The 18,757-nt window shown below is 33.9% G+C and overlaps 1 protein-coding gene across 1 annotated transcript in view; it reads right to left on the reverse strand.

Moving 5' to 3' along the window:
• Nucleotides 1-436: 436 nt before the first annotated feature.
• SLCO6A1 (solute carrier organic anion transporter family member 6A1) overlaps nucleotides 437-18,757 on the reverse strand; it is a 104,923-nt gene continuing 86,602 nt past the window's right edge. Inside the window, exons 11-14 of the mRNA XM_030843084.2 lie at nucleotides 7,526-7,590; nucleotides 5,109-5,246; nucleotides 1,738-1,884; nucleotides 437-557 (exon numbers count right to left, since the gene is read on the reverse strand). Of these exons, the coding sequence (XP_030698944.2) occupies nucleotides 556-557; nucleotides 1,738-1,884; nucleotides 5,109-5,246; nucleotides 7,526-7,590 (352 nt within the window). The 3' untranslated portion in view covers nucleotides 437-555. The remainder of the gene's footprint in view (nucleotides 558-1,737; nucleotides 1,885-5,108; nucleotides 5,247-7,525; nucleotides 7,591-18,757) is intronic.

Raw genomic sequence — 18,757 nt, forward strand, 5'->3', positions numbered from 1 at the left:
CTATGAACTATAATAGTTTGTGACATAGAAACACATGGTCTATTGTAGCAGAAAGTTATATGCAAATTTAAGTCTTAACACTACTCTCCAAATTATTATAATCTTTATTATACCTTTGCTGGTTTGTTTTCCAAAAAAAACCAAAAAAGAAGTATGTAGATATTTACACATACACAGAAATATATTATAAGCACCTTCAAATTGGATCTGAATATTATTGTTTTATCTTATTTCCTAGTTGCATAAATTTTCAAATATTTTTAGACAATAGAATATTAAGGAAGAATATAAATAACCTAAAATTATTAATCTTTAATTCTAGATAAACCTGTATTGTACATTGATGTTTAAAATCCTACATACATTAAAAACATATGAGAAATGCTTTATAAGAATGTATTTTATTATGAAAATACAAATCACCACAGATACATTTCTACTACTTTGGTAAACGTCACATGTGATTCCCCTTTTCTGAAAGTAGGACACAGCAACAGATCTTGTAGAATCTTTAAAGATTCTGTTTTCACACTCTGATCCTCAGATATTCTGCCATCCTGCTGGTTCAAACAGAGAAGAGTCAAACTGTCAAGTAGAGTTTCACATAAAGACTGGTTTATAGATTTTCATAAATGCATGTTAAAGTTAGGTAAGAAAAACATATAGTAAGATATGAATATTCCCCGCTTCTCACTTCCCTCTGCCAGCCAAGATGAATAGGGCAATGTCTGCCCTTACACATAGGGTCATTGACTAATGTGAATAACAAAGAAGAAATTTTGTCAGTTATGCATTCTCCCAAGAGAACAAAAGAAACACTGCAGAGAAGTTTTTGTTTCAGAACAATTTGATTTTAATTTCAATATTTGGAAGATTGCTATATAATTTGGATAGATGTAGAATCATGTATGAAATAATTATATCAAAATTGTTCTATAGAAACACATTTAAGCTTAAGAAAAATTCCACAAATGGTTGACACATTTTCTGCATTCGAATTTGAACATTTCTTTAAGTGAAATAATTACGATTAATCATGAAATTAAATACAAAAACACAAAAATGGATATCAACTTAGGTACCAGTAGTCTTTATCAATAAAATTCAAGTCAAGGTAAAAATAGAGAGGTATATGATCAAATTGAATTTTATGTCTACAAAAATTAAAGAAGCATGAAAATATGTATTGCAAACTGGCCAATTGACCAGAGAAATTTTCTGAGGAAACCTCTCCATTAACAGAGATAAATGTTAATTTTAAAATGTCTCCTTTTGGAGAATAAATATGACCTTCATATAAATTTTTATTATATGAACTAGACTGGCACATCTAATATTACTTTGAAAAATTATTGAGAAATAAATACCCACAGCCCAAATGAAAAGTAATAAGAATAAACTATATGAAACCTAAGTAAGCCTACATAACCAAAGACCAATAACTAATATATACGATATCATTGCAGTCAGAATTAACTTATGTGTATTTTCCCATTTCCACTTCATGCTTTTCTTTCAAAGTATTACCTTTCTATTGAAAGTATTAAATATGTATCTTATAATATCCTTTAAAAGTACAAAACACAGAGACTATATTATTATATTTATACTCAAAATATAATAAAGCTTATAAGATCACACGAATCACATTCACTTATTAAACATATAGTTATATTAAATCATTTTAAATTTTATTAATAATATCCCATTGATAGATTGACAATGTGTAATTCTTACATAATGATGATCCAGTTCTTTCCTTTTTTTTAACTTTTAGATTCTTCACAACTGTAGGCCGGATGTCACTGTTTTCCTGTGGTAAATATTTATATAGGCCAAATGCAATAGCAGTGAAGAAGATAGTAACTACTTTGCAAATAAAACCTGAATTCGAAAAAAATACAGCCATCAGATGTGTCAATTTATTTAGAGCAAAAATGTTTGTGGAAAGAGCCATCTACCAAAGAAAAGGTAAGTATATTTCATCTATAAATGTACCAATTTTCAAATTGTAGAATGCAATTAATGTCATAAACTTATGTCAAATTACTTAAAGGAAATTTTAAAAATATGTTTACAAAATCTTTTAGCCGTCTTAAACAAATAGCCCAAGACAAATGCAAAGTGTGTTACTATTTCACAGAATGTATTAATTCTAAAACATAAAAATATATTTCTACTTTCAGAACTTAATTATCAGCAGAAACTGGAACCTTTTTAAACAACTTCATGCAGCTTTACTCCTTGAAATATTCATCATTTTCCAAAGGCCATCAGAAATATTTCAGAAAAATTAATTGACTATGTAAGTTTTTAAATTCATTTTCATTTTTCAAGTTTTGGAAAGTTAATATATTACAGGAATTATATAAAAGTACTTGAACTTTGGGTGCAAATAACCCTGGTCATTAAAGTAAAAAATATTTTACAGCAACAATATCAGTTATCTGACACTATCAATTACAGTGGTTTCAAAGATAAAATAGGAAACATTAATGAGCTATTTGTAATGATACAATACTTCAAACATTTATTTATAACAGCTGAACACTGCAAACAACCCAAATGTCCATTAATAAGAGCATGAATAAGCTATAGCATATTCATAAAGTGAAACAATACTCAGAAATTTTTTAAAAGCACAAACTACTGCTATAGAATAGCATGGATGAATCTCCCAAAAGCATAACATTAAGCAAGACAGGTGAAAAACCCCACCAGCATGTATTATATTCCATTTGCATAATTTGTAGAACAGGCAAAACCAACATATTTTAATAGAAACATGAAAGGGGTTTATCTGTGGGGGAGGGAAATTGACTAGCCAGGGGCATAGGAGAAATTTCTATAGCTTCTTTTGAGTGCTGGTTCCACAGGTGATTGATAGACTGATAAATTTTTTATTAACTTTTTTGAGTTGATAAAACTTTTGAGAATCTGGTGAATGTCACAGCCTTCCTTTATAGAAGACATACAATTTTACAAACAGAATTTTAGGATTCCAAAAATACACTAAAATTTAATGTGGGCTCCTAGGGCTCATGCATCCCTCTTGAATAAGCCTTGCTCTAGAGTAGTGGTATGCATAGAACTTTCTGTGACAATGGCAGTGTTCTACATCTGCACTGTCCCATAGAATAGTCAAATGTGACCATTAAGCAAGTGAAATTTGGCTGTTGATACTGAAGAACTGAATGTTTAATTGCATTAAATTAAATTTAAATAGATATGTGCAGATAATGTCTACCATATTGGACACTGCAGCTCCAGGATCTCTCACATAGCTGTCTTCAAAGTTTACTGTGATAAAAATCACCTGAGGTGCTTTATTAAAAATATACATTCCTACCACTAATTCTTGGTATTCTAAATAAAGACCTCAGAACTTACATTTTAGCAAACACTCCAAGTGATTCTGATTCAAGTGACTCATGGAATAAAATTTAAATACTGGTTTACACTAAATTGCTGCAAATGTATATTCCTATTTCAGTTTCCTGTATTTGCCCTTTCTGACTGTAATTCCCTATGTTCTGTATTATCATTATCCCTTTTAGTAGCTCCCTAGTAGGATTTCTAATAGTTCATCTATTTTCTCAATTATATGCCACGTTTGAAAATAGCTAAGCACATTACAGTTATATCTAAAATGAAAACTAAAAGGTTCAGCAGACTTTCTTAAGAATAATGCCTAGTTTTGTTGAATTACCTCCGAGAAATTAATTTTGACTTCTTAAATGCCATTTTTGACTTTTTAAAATCTTTAAAAATTTACTTAGTGTTCAGTATTGACTAATAAGCTCACTGGACAATTGACTTCTGATTTAGAAGGCATTGCTGAATACTGTTTATCAAACAGATATTTGTTACTGTTAAATATTAGAGTCTATCATTATGTGGTTCTTTGAATTACTGAACCCACTCAGTAAAATCACAAAACATATAAACACTTTTAAATGTTTAGCACACCAGAAGTATCTATACAATAAAACCACTGAAAGTTAATGCTGATTAAGGCTTCAGAAATTATGTAGTTCAACATCTTCATTTCACAAGAAGATCTAGTGAATTTCCCGAAGTAATACAAGCATATCGAGGCTTTCCCCAACAATTTGACCATATCACTATAGCATCCCAATTTTCTATATCTCTTATTTATTCAACAATACTGAATGTTTGCTATATGTCGGCCCTGTTTTATCACTGAGCAAAAGAGACGATGTGAAATTTACATTGAAGTGGGATAAGAGTATTTTGATACTTTTCAGTGGTGTAAAATTTCTTTTTTAAATTATCCAATCTCTTTTACTGCAGAAATGGAAAGGGTCATAAGGTCAAGCAACTTAGTTGTATATGTATACAGGCAAAATTTTTTCCCAAATTGAAATTCTTCTAATCATCACCCTTTATTCAGGAATAACATAAAACAATTGTGTAGTTAATGCAATGTCTCAAATATTTACATCAGTTCTATAGTAATTAGTTTCTAAAATATTTTGTATATAATAATATATGCTTCTTTAATAATCAAAGTATCCATTTGTTCTTAGTTTATTATGACTATAACTTACTCTAAACCATACGTTTTTAAAAACAATTTGTACCTAGAGTCTGTCATACAGAGTGAAGTACGTCAGAAAGAGAAAAACAAACACCATATGCTAACACATATATATGGAATCTAAAATAAAAGGGTATGAAGAACCTAGGGGCAGGACTGGAATAAAGATGCAGACCTACCAGAGAATGGACTTGAGGACGGGGGAGGGGGAAGGGTAAGCTGGGACAAAGTGAGAGGGTGGCATGGACATAGATAGATACACTACCAAATGTAAAACTGATAGCTAGTGGGAAGCAGCCACACAGCACAGGGAGATCAGCTCCGTGCTTTGTGACCATCTAGAGGTGTGGGATGGGGAGGGTGGGAGGGAGGGAGACGCAAGAGGGAAGAGATATCGGGATATATGTATATGTATAGCTGATTCACTTTGTTATAAAGCAGAAACTAACACACCATTGTAAAGCAATTATACTCCAATAAAGATGTTAAAAAAATTTTAAATAAAAACAATTTTACTTCTCAATATTCTTCAATAGATATCACTTACATACTCCTGTCAACAGGTAGGCCATTTTTGTCTTGTTATAGATCCAACAACTTCCAATGCTTCCACAGCGCTCAGTATCCCGAAGGATGCAAGAAGTTTCTCCTACTATTTTAAAAATTACTGGTCCAGGTATAGTCCCTATGAAAAAAGCAATGATTGAAAATTCACCATGAAAACACTGTAGGTTGGGATCAGAATGATTTTAATCCTAAATGTAAACTTATATATTTAGTCATCATCACTGTAAACATATCATTTAAAGTTATCTAAGAAGTTGCTTATCAATAGGATTGTTAAAAACTGAAAACGTAATTGAGTGTTTTCAAAAATCCCTATCCCTGTAGATATAAAAAAAGCTAGCAGATTTTCATCTTCTTAGAATGATATGCATGTTGTTATTTAGTTGACATCTCAACATTTTGTTAATTTCTAAATGAAAAACTTAGGAGAAAGTATTTAAAACAGAGATACTAAATATTGATTTTGTGAACTCCATATATCTCCTAAGATTTCAAATTGTGAAATTTTCAATGACTGAAAATTTAGTTTTGAAATGCAGTGTATGCCTGTTATGTATCAAGATATTGCGAAAATAACTGAAAATGTAAATGCTTTGGCATGTTTGTAGCAGCCCTAGCTTCAGAAGACCTCATATGCAGAGGAATAGTTGTGTGCTGCCTGAGGGAAATCTCTATATACTCACAGAGACACTTCCTCAGCAACAGCATTGCTTTCAGGTAAAAGTGAATGCAGTCTTAAAAATACAAATAACTAAATAAATGCCACTCCAAAGGCATTAGAACTGGGTTTTCAGAACTAACATATCTAACGATTGACCATCTTCCTTAAGAAATTATCGGAGTGCTCATGCCTCATGACTTTTTGATTCCTGTCAAAGACCACTGCCCATCACCAGATTTCCCAGTCTCAGTGAGTGCTGGTACTCTGTTTATAATTGTTCAAAGTGAAAAACCTAGGCCTACTACTCATCTTTTTCTATTTCCCACCATATTTTTTCTAATCCATGATAAACCAGTGTAACACTAACTCCAAATACACCTTGGATAAGTTGATTTCTCTTTTTCATTACAACCCCCAGAATCCAATTTAATATAACTCTGACTTAGACTTCAGCAAAAGCCTCCTTTTTCTTTTCCTCCACATTTATCTTTGATAAACATTTCTCACTCCAGCAGCAGAGTTATCTTTTAAATGTAAATCAGATAATATCTACCCTCTGCTTAAATTCTCTGATGGCAAAACCCTGAAAGATGTAGAGACAGTTGTATCTAAAATATCATCACCTTATTCCACCCTCTCCCATTCAAAACTGCCTCAGCCTCACTGGCTTCCTTTCTGAGGTAAGAAACTGTGCACTTGCTGTTTCTTATGCTCCCTCCTCCACTAAGAATCCATCCTTATCCACTGGATCACTTTTGACCGTAAAAATATGCTCTAATTTTTCTCAGTTAAAAAAGCTAATTTAAACCCTGCATATTGATCTAGCTATAGAACAATTTCTCTGATCCCCATTAGAGCCACACTTAAATTTTTCTACTTTCTTGACTCCATTTATCATATGGCTTTCAGTCTTCAATCCAGTCTAATCTTGTTTCCTTACCCCACCAATAATTTTAATCAACTTCTTGAATCAGAGCTCCTAATATAGTCATAATGTGGATTTGAAAGCTATTTTTTGCATAAGAAAGCCTGAAGTACACAGTGCATCACCCTCAGCAAAACCAATTTGTTCTTTGGATATAAATCTTTTAAAACATCAGATTCAGTGTCTTTGGTAATGAGAAATTTTTAAAGCACTAGTCTAGGTTAATGACTTCTCAAACATGCAAGCAATGGAAAATATAGTTTCTATGCTTATATGTGCTTTGTTTCAGCTTACCAAACCACTTGTGCAAGCTTGAAGAATATACTTCTGATCAAAAAGATTCTCTTCTAACTGAATATAATATTAATGCATATTTTATATGACAGGATAGGCTTTACAGTATTATCTTTTTTTTTTTTTTTTTTTTTTTTGCGGTACGCGGGCCTCTCACTGTTGTGGCCTCGCCCGTTGCGGAGCACAGGCTCCGGACGCGCAGGCTCAGCAGCCATGGCTTACGGGCTTAGCCGCTCCGCGGCATGTGGGATCTTCCCAGACCGGGGCACGAACCCGTGTCCCCTGCATCGGCAGGCGGACTCTCAACCACTGTGCCACCAGGGAAGCCCCAAGTATTATCTTTTTTACACTAAGTATTGTCTCCTAAATTCTGTAAAGCAGCTCCCCCATTCACTTGTTTTGTGTCAGTTTATCATAATTATTCATTTGAAATTCTAAATATACATGTTGACACATGTATAAATCAAAAAAGAAACCATTCAATTCAATGTAATAATAGATTGCCAAAAGTCCATACCAAATATTCTCAAAATCACAAAGGTCACACCCATGGCCAGAGAACGTTGTTTGTCAGATACAATCCTGCAAGCAAATAGCAATGATATCATGAAAAATCATTATTATTAGCTGTAAAGAATGTTTGCTAGGCTCAGGGGTAATTTTTTTCCCTGTGCATCCATTAGACTAAGGATCTTTGGCCAGTTGACAGAGTTCAATCTGGGTGAATTAACTGCAACTCTTCCCATGTTTCCATATTCTGCCCACTGCCAACCAATTCTAAAGCTACTTGTGCTTCACTAGGAGGAAGCATTTATGGCCCAAACTCTCTGCCCCAGCCTTGGCTGAAAAAAATTTAGCACTACCTTTCATACTTCTCATTCTTCATTCTGTGGTGCACATCCATTGTTTCAGATTTCTTCCTTTTGTCCCTGTGAAACTTACTCTCTACCTTTCTCTACCTTGCTCTCCATTTAGGTAATGCACTACATCAATGGGGTTCTCTTGCCTCTGGCTACTGATTGGGTTATGCCAATAGGGTGCTCCAGAGTGAGAAAGGAAGGTGAAGTTCAGGTCTTCATTCCCAGGCTCCCTCTCTGCAGTTACCCAAGTTGACTGGGTCACTAGGCAAAGCAGTACCCTCTACAGGTCTCTCTTCTTCCTACCCTTGTTTCCCTTTGGGTGTTGGGTGGTAACAGACCTGAAGTACTGCACTATACTTTGGGATTCCTTATACCCTGCCCGCATTTTAAATAGCCACATCATTCAACCTTACTTGAATTGTCCTAATTTGAGGGTGCCATCTCTTTTCGGTTGGACCTCTGACTTTTACCCTCACTATTCAAAAGTTAAAATAAATAAGAAATAACTTTCTCAAATATGAAGAATGAAGATCTCTGTATTTTGTATTCGTCAAGTATTTGTTTTAAAAAGAAAAATAATGTATAAAAATCACATATTAGTATTTTGGAAAATAAACTAAAATACAACAAAAAATAATCAACCCTTGAACATTTTAAAAAGTAAATAAATAAAAGCTACATTTTAAATGGATATTTTAAATAAATCCTGTGCTTACCCTTTATTTCCTTGTTCTGGAACTTGAATAATAAACAAGTATGACCAATATTGTCATCCAAAATGACTCAATTTATTAAAATGTAGCATATTCAGTACTTTATGACTATTTTGTAAAAAGTGAGATAATTCCACCTGTATCAACCTGGTAAAAATATATGTTCTTTCCTCAAATATTTACTACATATTTACCAATTCTTAAAAGATAGTGATGTTTCTAAATGAAACATAATTTAACTTTTATTATGAGCAGATTCATTAAAGACATATAAAGGAAGTAAAGTGTCACATTTTAGAACCACACTTTAGGATAAAGTTTTTGGTATAAAATAGAAATGTGGGTCATATGCCTAACTAAAATTTAGTATTCTGCTTCATTTAGCATAAGCAGTTTTTTTATATGTAGTATAATAATGGTGTTCTCTGAAGTATATAAAGAGCTAACAATAACTCATAATTATTAACAAATATTTATGTATCTTCAGTTTGATTATAACTTTATTTCTGATATACAAAAAAAGATGAAAAGATGAATGATTTCCCTAATTTTCCAAAATCAGTTAAATGAACAGCAAAACAAGAAATAATATTCATAAAACACAATTTTTTAGTGAAAAACATTACTATGTTTTAAGAATAAAGTGATTTTTTTTGGTATTTTGTCTAAGGAGTAAGGCTATGATGGTATGGTTTAAGAATTTCATGGAATAAACAAACTATTGGTTAGTACTCTTCCAAGATGTAAAAGACAGCTTCCAATTATCTCTTATGACTTCTAAATATATATTTTCAGTCCATATCTTTCTTGAGTTCTAGACTTAAGTTCCTGTCACACACAAAAGTTGCTCTTCCCCTGGTGCTTCCTGTCACAAGAAATGGAATCATCACCCATGCAGTTTTCAAGCCCAAAACCTGGAAAGAGGCATGCTTGAAGGAGTATTCTTTTCCTCATTCACCACAGACAATCAATAATAAAATACTGTGATTTTTATAAATAACTTTTTTTATATCTCTCTCTGATTTTCTTCATCTCTAATTCTACTGGCCTATTCCAAGCGTGTATTTTCTGCCTGAAGAAAATAAAACAATTTCCTAACTTATCTTCCAACAACCATTTTTATCCCTGCAGTCCACTCTCCACATAGAGCCACAAGTGATTTTTTTAAGGTAAAATTCTGATTATTTCACTAACCCACTAGGAACCTTCAATGGCTCATCAGTCTCATTGCATGCCACCTCACAACTTTTGCCTTTACCACCTTCTTTGTTTACGACATTCTGTCATACAACACTCTTATATAGCTATTTCTTGCACTCAGAGTCAGAGTCTTTGCATACATTGCTCCCACTGTGTGAAATTCTCATCCCCCATCTTTTAGGGCTTAGCTTAAATATGATTTCCTTAAGGACACCCTCTCTGAATCCCCAGAGAGGAGATTTAGTTTAGATTGTCCCATAATTCTCTCTTGGCATTCTTCTACATTTTTTTTGCAGTACGTTTTAATATTACAATTGAAAACTTATTAGTGAAACTATTTTTTTTTTTCTATTGTGCCACCCTCCAAAGTCCATCAGAGAAGCAGGAATCTGGTCACTTCTGTTCCTCTTTTATTTCACCTTTTTCCCTTAAAGTGCTCATCCACCTTCTTGTTTAAATCCATGGTAACTATCACAGGTGAGAATACATACACATATTAAAATAATGATGGATGGGGACTTCCCTGGTGGCGCAGTGGTTAAGAATCTGCCTGCCAGTGCAGGGGGCACTGTTTGATCCCTGGTCCGGGAGAATCCCACATGCTGCAGAGCAGCTGGGCCTGTGCGCCACAACCACTGAGCCTGCACTCTAGAGCCCATGTGCCACAAGAAATAAAATAATAATAATAATAATAATTAATTAATTAAATAATGAGGGATGGAAGGGAAAGAAATGAAGAACTAATTTTTCTTAATGATCACCTTGATGGAGTGAGAACTGACAAATCATGATATTGATACTTTTCTGTTTAGACTTAAGCCTCACACAGCTTCGGATTTCATCATAATTCTCCAGAGGAAAAAGAATGGTGTCATTCCTGGCCCCATTTGGTCACCAGAAACTATGTCAGTTTGCTTGCCCCCTAGTGCGACACTCTACCTAGACCTAGTCCATGTTGTCAGCATCTACCCCTCATCAAGAATTGACAAGAATGTCAGGGACAGCTTTAGATCCCTATTTCATCTCTAAAAGCTTCTGCTCTCTCTGGAATTTTAATCCCTCTAGTCCTCTGCCACTTTGTGCCTTTAAATATATGATTGTTAATTTAACCCAGCTTTTCTAGTTATCCTTTGTAGGAGCATTGGCCTGCAATGCTATTCCATCCCACACCACTTCCATGACATTAGCACTTGATAATGATTTCACAATTGATGTATTTGGTTTTGATTTTTATTGTACTTTTTAAAAAATTAAACTCTGTTGAATTTGAAGTTTGATTATATTTTGGAAAGCTATACAAACAGCACATGCTGGAGAGACATGCTTACTTATACCCCTGCTCTCATCTACTCTCATTTCTATCCCATCCCTTTAGGTTATCATTTTCATCACTTTCTTGTTTATACCTTCACAGTATTTCTTTATGAAAATACAAATGATTATAAATGCATACCTCTATACTCTCATTTCTTCAGAGGAAGTAGCAAACTATTGGGTTGGCCAGAAAGTTTGTTCAGGTTTTCTATAACATCTCATGGAAAAACCTGAATGAACTTTTTGGTGAACCCCATATATTGACTGTTCTGTACCTGATTTTTTCATGTTACAATATATTCTTAAGATCCCCTCCTATATGAACATAGAGCCCCTCCCTATTTGTTTTCACTTTCATTATATTACATTGTGCAAAAATGAAATCATCTACTCAACCTGTCTGTTGCTCTTTCACACTTAGTTTTTTCCCAGTGTTTGTTGTTTCATGTATATAGTACATACACAATATGTGGTTCTATGTAATATAGATAGCCTTATGGATGTAAATCTATTTTTTTGCAGGATATCTGCAAAAAGGATTTCAAGTACAAGTGCTAGCATAAAGGGTAAACATATCTGCAATTTTTTGAAGTATTAAAGATACTCTTTTCATCAGAGTTGCACCATTTTGTGCTCTTTCAAGCAATATATGAAAGTACTTTTTTCTATACAGCCACATAAACAGATCTATTATCAATGTTTTATTCCTGTCAACTAGGTACATAAGAAATACTATCACATAAAATTTTTAAATTCTATGACCTTTACTGTAGATATGGCTGAACATCCTTTCATATTTGTATTTGTATTTTGTTTTCTTTGATGCTTTTCCACTTTTCTATTGGGATGTTAATCTTAGGAGAGCTTTACTTATTAGAGGAATTAATCTTTTATAGAATATGAGTTGCATAAATTCATTGTTCCTTGGCTTTTGACTTTGCTTATTATTTTTAATTTTATGGACTAAAATTTATCAGTCTTTCCCTTATGACTTCCAGATTTTTAGTCATAGTAACAAATAACTTCACCTTTTAAAAATAATAATGAGGGCTTCCCTGGTGGTGCAGTAGTTGAGAATCTGCCTGCTAATGCAGGGGACATGGGTTCGAGCCCTGGTCTGGGAGGATCCCACATGCCACGGAGCAACTAGGCCCATGAGCCACAACTACTGAGCCTGCACATCTGGAGCCTGTGTTCCGCAACAAGAGAGGCCGCAATAGTCAGAGGCCCGTGCACCACGATGAAGAGTGGCCCCTGCTTGCCACAACTAGAGAAAACCCTCGCACAGAAACGAAGACCCAACACAGCAAAAATAAATAAATAAATTACTAAACTCCTACCCCCAACATCTAAAATAATAATAATAATGAAATTAGCTGATTTTTTTACCACTTGTATTATTTAATTTTTTTTACATTTAAATCTTTGTCCCATTTGAGTTTTTCTTGTTGTATCATATGGGCTCTGGATATAATTTTTTCCCCAAAGTCTATCCCCATTATACCCAAACCACTTTCTTAAAAGTCCATTTTTGATGCACTTATTTAGAATTTTACTTTCATTATATTAAATTCCTATATGAGTTGAGATCTATTTCTAGACTTAATGTCAGTCTATTCATAAGTCAATATTATATTGCTTCAGTGTTGAGACTTTATGGTGCATTTTAGCTTATGAGGCTAAGCCTCTGTTACTGTGCTTCTTTGTTTCAGATTCCCAAGCTACTCTTGCTTATTTTTCCATAAAAACTTTAGAATCAGGTTTTATAGTTCAATAATTCCACTAGTATTTTCATTATCACATTAAAATTATGAATTAACTTAAGGAGAACTGATCCATTGGTGGTGTTAGGTCTTCCTATTCAATAATATGAGATATATCTTTTCAAATTGTTCAAGTCAGTTTTTGTGACATTCAAGTGTGTTTCATTTTATTTTGAAACTATTTTTATTTTGAAATTATTATTTATTTTGAAACTCACAGGTAGTTGTAGAAATAGTACAAAGCATCATGGGTACCCTCACCCAGCATCCCTAAATGGTGAAATCTTATAGAACTGTAATATAATATTAAAACAAGGAAACTGACATTGGCTTGCTGCTGTTAACCAGACTACAGACCTTATTTTGTTTTCATTTTTCAGTTAATATACGTTAAATTTTTTTAACTGAATTTGTTTGTGTGTGAGTGTGTGTGTGTATAGCTCAATATATCTGCTAGTTTTTATATGCTGTTACCTTACCAAATAGTTAGCTAAATGTACTGGCTATTAGTTCTTTTTTTATAAATTTATTTATTTTTGGCTGCATTTGGTCTTCGTTGCTGTGTGTGGGCTTTCTCTAGCTGCAGAGAGTGGGGGCTACTCTTTGTTGCAGTGCACGGGCTTCTCATTGTGGTGGCTTCTCTTGTTGCGAAACACGGGTTCTAGGCATATGGGCTTCAGTATTTGTGGCACGGGGCCTCAGTAGTTGTGGCTCATGGGCTTAGTTGCTCTGCGGCATGCGGGATCTTCCCAGATCAGGGCTCAAACCCGTGTCCCCTGCATTGGCAGGCGGATTCTTAACCACTCCACCACCAGGGAAGTCCTATTATTTCTAATGCAATGTAAAAAGAACTGATAATATTGCTCTAGGAAGTTTTACTGTGACTGGGTAGACAAATACTGGAGTTCAAATGTCACCAAAAGTGAAGGATCCTATGTTCAACATACCTTTCAATCAGGACCTCTTGAAAGATGATACTCTAGGATAAAGGACAATCTGAAAATTGATAAGGTCTTTAAAAAACTTAAACCTATCCTTAAATCAGCTAAATTCCTGCTTGGTTTACAGAGAACTGTTCCTATTCTACTTTCCTTAATAAAGCTATTGTAAAATATTTTTGGAGTTATTAATGTTCAGAGTCTCTATTATTTTTGGTACACAAAATCTCACATGATTAAAAATAATTATAGGAGTTATAAGAGACAGAGTCAAGAGAAAAAAATGAAATTTAAATAGTACTACAGAATATTCAGATACTAGATATCTGACAGACATTTTAAATTTAGAGGATTAATATGTCCAAGAAAACAGATGACAAGAAAGAGAATATTATCAGAGAACTAGAATCTATTAAAAAGAAATAAAATTCTATAACAGAAAAGTACACTAATTATAATGAACTCATAGGTGAATTTAACAACTAATTAGACACAGGGGATGGTAGAATTAGTAAACTAGAGTACAGGTAACTGGAAAAGCAGGTGGAAATATTATTAATACATTAGAGATCAGTGAAAAAACTTTAGTCTGAAGCACAGAGCATAAAAACAAATGAAAACAGAAAGTAAAAAAGAATAAAAGATACATGGATATAGTGAAAGGTTTACAATATGTGTAACTGATATCCAAAAGGTGAGTAGATAAGGAATAGAGCAGAAGCAATATTTGAAGAAAGAATAGTTAAATATTTTCCAAAACCAATGAAAGATACTGTGATAGATAATCACTCAACATGGCTATCATTGATTCCTCTTTTCCCCCAATACATGCTTGTTGCTCCTGACATCAAGAGATGGAATCTAATCACCCTCTTTTGAAACATGACTTTTTTGACAAATAGAATGCAGAAGAGTGACATTCTTGGACTTTCAGCCTAGGTCTAATGAAGCCTTGCAGTTTATGCCTTGTACCTTATGCCTGGGTCTCTTAGAACACTAAAACCTGGGATGTTCCCTTTTGGAATTCTTGCACTTTGTTAGCAGACGTTTAAGTTACACAAAGAAGCCTCTATGACCAATCAACAGCTCCACCTAAGCTCCTAGGAAAATTTAGCCTAAATTGTCAGCCATCTAGGAAATCTAACCCAGTCATGCTATCAGGTAACTCAAATGTTATGTGCCATCTGACCACAAGCTCAAGAGAAACCTTAAGCAAGAACTACCCTGTTGAGCCCAGTCAACTCGCAGAACCATGAAAGATAAGGATAAATTGTTGTTGTTAAGTGACTAAACCTGGGATGGTTTGTTACTGTTATGGACTGATTTCTGTTCCCTCCAAAATTAATATGCCAAAAATCCTAACTCCCAGTACTTTGGAATGCCATCATATTGGATACAGGGTTTTACAGAGGTAATTAAGTTAAAATGAGGTCAGTTGGGTAGGCCCTAATCCAATATAACTGGTGTCATTGTAAGAAGAGAAAATATGGACATAGACATTCACAGAGTGAAGATAATGTGAAGACTCAGGAAAAGATAGCCATCTACAAGCCATGGATATCTGGAACAGACCCTGCCTTCATAGCCATCAGAAGGAACCAACCTTGCACCAACTGTACACTTCTAAATAACACATGGTTTAAATGAAAAATACATTGAAAGGCATATTTGAATTGAAAGTATGAGTAAAAATATATATCAAGACTTCTGGGATGCAGCTAAATTTATACTTGGATAGAAAAGGCATATATACCAATAGACAGAAGATATAGGTGAATAAAATAAAAATACTAAAAACATAGAAGTAAAATGATAGAAATTATAAAGATAAAAGCAGAAAGATTTGTTAGTCACACACACACACACACACACACACACACACACACAGAGACATTCAATTTTTAATTTAAAACATTCTCACAAAGAAATTCTAGGCCAGGTACATGACAACTGAGTTCTTCCAAAGATTTAATTAAAAAATAATACCAGGGCTTCCCTGGTGGCACAGTGGTTGAGGGTCCGCCTGCCGATGCAGGGGACGTGGGTTCATGCCCTGGTCCGGGAAGATCCCACATGCCGTGGAGCGGCTAGGCCCGTGAGCCATGGCCACTGAGCCTGTGCGTCTGGAGCCTGTACTCCGCAACGGGAGAGGCCACAACAGTGAGAGGCCCGCGTACTGCAAAAAAAAAAAAAAAAAAAAGAGAGAACATATTGCTAAGAGAGCTCTTTAAAATGGAGCTGGAAGGCCATTAAGGAAGCAGGGCTTACGCACATCCTCACCAGCTGGAACCATGAACTTTTGAATTGGGCCAAACCACAAATATTCCAAGGACTCTACAAGAAAACCTGCAACCTGTCACAGTAATGAACTTTTCCCTCCCTCTAGTGGTAGCCTTTTGCTACCAATCACATAAAGATAAGAATAGCTTTGGCTTGCCAGTACCAATTATAATTCTTTTGAAACAACTTTTGCAACCTTGTTGGGTTTTTTGCCTTTATAAACCCCTGTCTTTTATCTCCTCCTTGGAACACATTTTCAACTCTTGCTCAGATCAGTGTCTCCTGAATTGGAATTCTCAGACGCCAAATAAAGCCTTTATTTCTTTGCAGCTTTGATGTGGTGAATTTTGTTCATTATTACATAGAAAATCTGAAGTAATCTACCAACTAACTATTAGAAATTAATATGAACACAGTCACAAAATACAAGGTCAAAGCAATAAGAATGAATTGCATTTCCTTCATACCAGTAATAAACAACTATTTTATACTATGCTATACTAAATATCAAAAACATCAGTTACCTAGGAATGAATCTAATGAAGGAGGTTTAAGACCTCAACTCTGAAAAAGAAAATTATGAAACGTTATTGGAGAAATAAATGAAGATTTAAATAACTGAAGGAATCATACTTCATTGATTGATCAAGAGACTCAGTGTGGTAAGTATAGCAATGCTCCCAAATTGATTCAAAGACATTCCAATCCAAATCTCAGCATGTTTTTTATGGACATTAACTAGGTGATTTTAATCACCTAGAAATACAAAGCGCCGAGAATTGCCAAGATAATCTCAAAGATGGACTTACAACAAAGACTGATGTAAATATTCACAAAAAATACACAGCAATTAAGACAGTGTAATGTTGGTACCGGGATGCTCAAATACACCAATGGAACAGAACAGAGTGCAGAAATAGAACCACATATATAGAGTCTGCTGGTGCATGTCTGTGGGGAAAAGACAGCCTTTGAATAAACGGTGGTGAGTCAATTAGTATCCATCCAAAAATGATGAACCTGGGTCCCAACTTTATACAAAAAATATCATTCCCAGTTGAATTACTGATTTTATAATCTCTTATTAAAATAACATAAGAAATGTCCACATGACTTTGATCAGGCAAAGATTTCTTAAACAGGACATTAAAATTAAAAATTTATTTCACTCAAAAGATGCCATTATCAGAGTGAAAAGGCAAGTCATAGAGTTGAAGATATTTGTCATGAATATATATGTCAAATGACTCCCACATTTGGAGTATATAAAGAAATTCTGCAAATCAATAATAAAAAAGACAGACAACCCAATGTAAAAATAGACAAAAGAACAGAAAAGACATTTGACAAAATTGCACATTCCTATGGCTAATGAATAAAGGAAAACATGCTCAATAATATTAATCCTCTGAATAGGGAAATTAAAATTACAATGAAATATCAACACTTATACACCTATCAAAATTGCTTGAGTTTAAGAACAATTAACAATAGACTGCTAGAAGAATGAACTAGTGCAAATACTTTAAAAATTTATTAAAAAGCTTAACATACATATGACTCAGCAATTCTGCTGTTTATATGTGTACTCAATAGAAATATATTCATATGTTTTCCAAAAAACAAGTAAAAGAATGTTCATAGAAACAGCATATTAGCCCTAAAGTGGAAACAACATTAACTACAGAATGAATATATTTTAGTATATTCACACAATGGACTACTATAAAACTATGTTGTACAATATGGTTAACTATTACCCATGTGTGCTTACTTAAATTTATGTCAATTAAAATTAAATAAAATTAAGAGTTCAGTGCCTCATTCCACTGACCACATTTCAAATGCACAATAGGCACATGTGGCTAGAGGCTATATTGGATATCAGAGATACAGAACATTTCCATCATTTTACAAAATCTGATTGGATAGTACTGCTACAGAGCAATGAAAATGAATTTCTGTTATATACAACCATATGAATGACTCTTAAAAGCACGTTGTTGAGTAACGAAATGCAGACACAAATGACTATGTGCTGTATTCTCCTGTGTATGCATAAAGTTCAAACACAGAACAAATTAGCCTATTCACTGCAGAAGTCAGGAGAGTGGTAATCTTTAGGCATTAAGGGTTTAGACAAGAAGGGAGGTGGAGGAGGGGCTTTTGGAATACTTGTATTATCCGTTTCTTGGGCTGGACTCTGGTTACATAGGTGTCTTTGCTGTGTTAAAATCCATCAATTTACATTTGCAATTTGTGCACTCTTCTGAAAACATATTATGCTTCAATAAAATGTCTATAAAAATAATATCCCTTGACTCTCCATTTATTATCTATTAGGCAGCCATCAAGCTTATCCTTCTTTTGATCTCTACCCTGTTTACTTCTCCCATTTTTCTTAGTTGTACAATTTCTACTTTATCAAAGCATATTACATTTCATTCTATTTTGCCACCCTTATGCTTAGCTTAGTATTTGCCTCAGTTCTAGCATAAATTAATTGCACTTAGTTAAATATATTAGCTAAATATAGGTAGTTAAATCTAAGTAGTTTAACATACTTGATGCTTGCCACCCGACCTTCTTTTTTGAAAATATTTAGTTATTTATTTATTTGGCTGCGTTGGGTCTTCGTTGCAGCACGCGGGGTCTTAGTTGCAGCACACGGGATCTTCGTT

This window comes from Globicephala melas, chromosome 3 (genome assembly GCF_963455315.2).
Source record: "Globicephala melas chromosome 3, mGloMel1.2, whole genome shotgun sequence".
NCBI lineage: Eukaryota > Metazoa > Chordata > Mammalia > Artiodactyla > Delphinidae > Globicephala > Globicephala melas.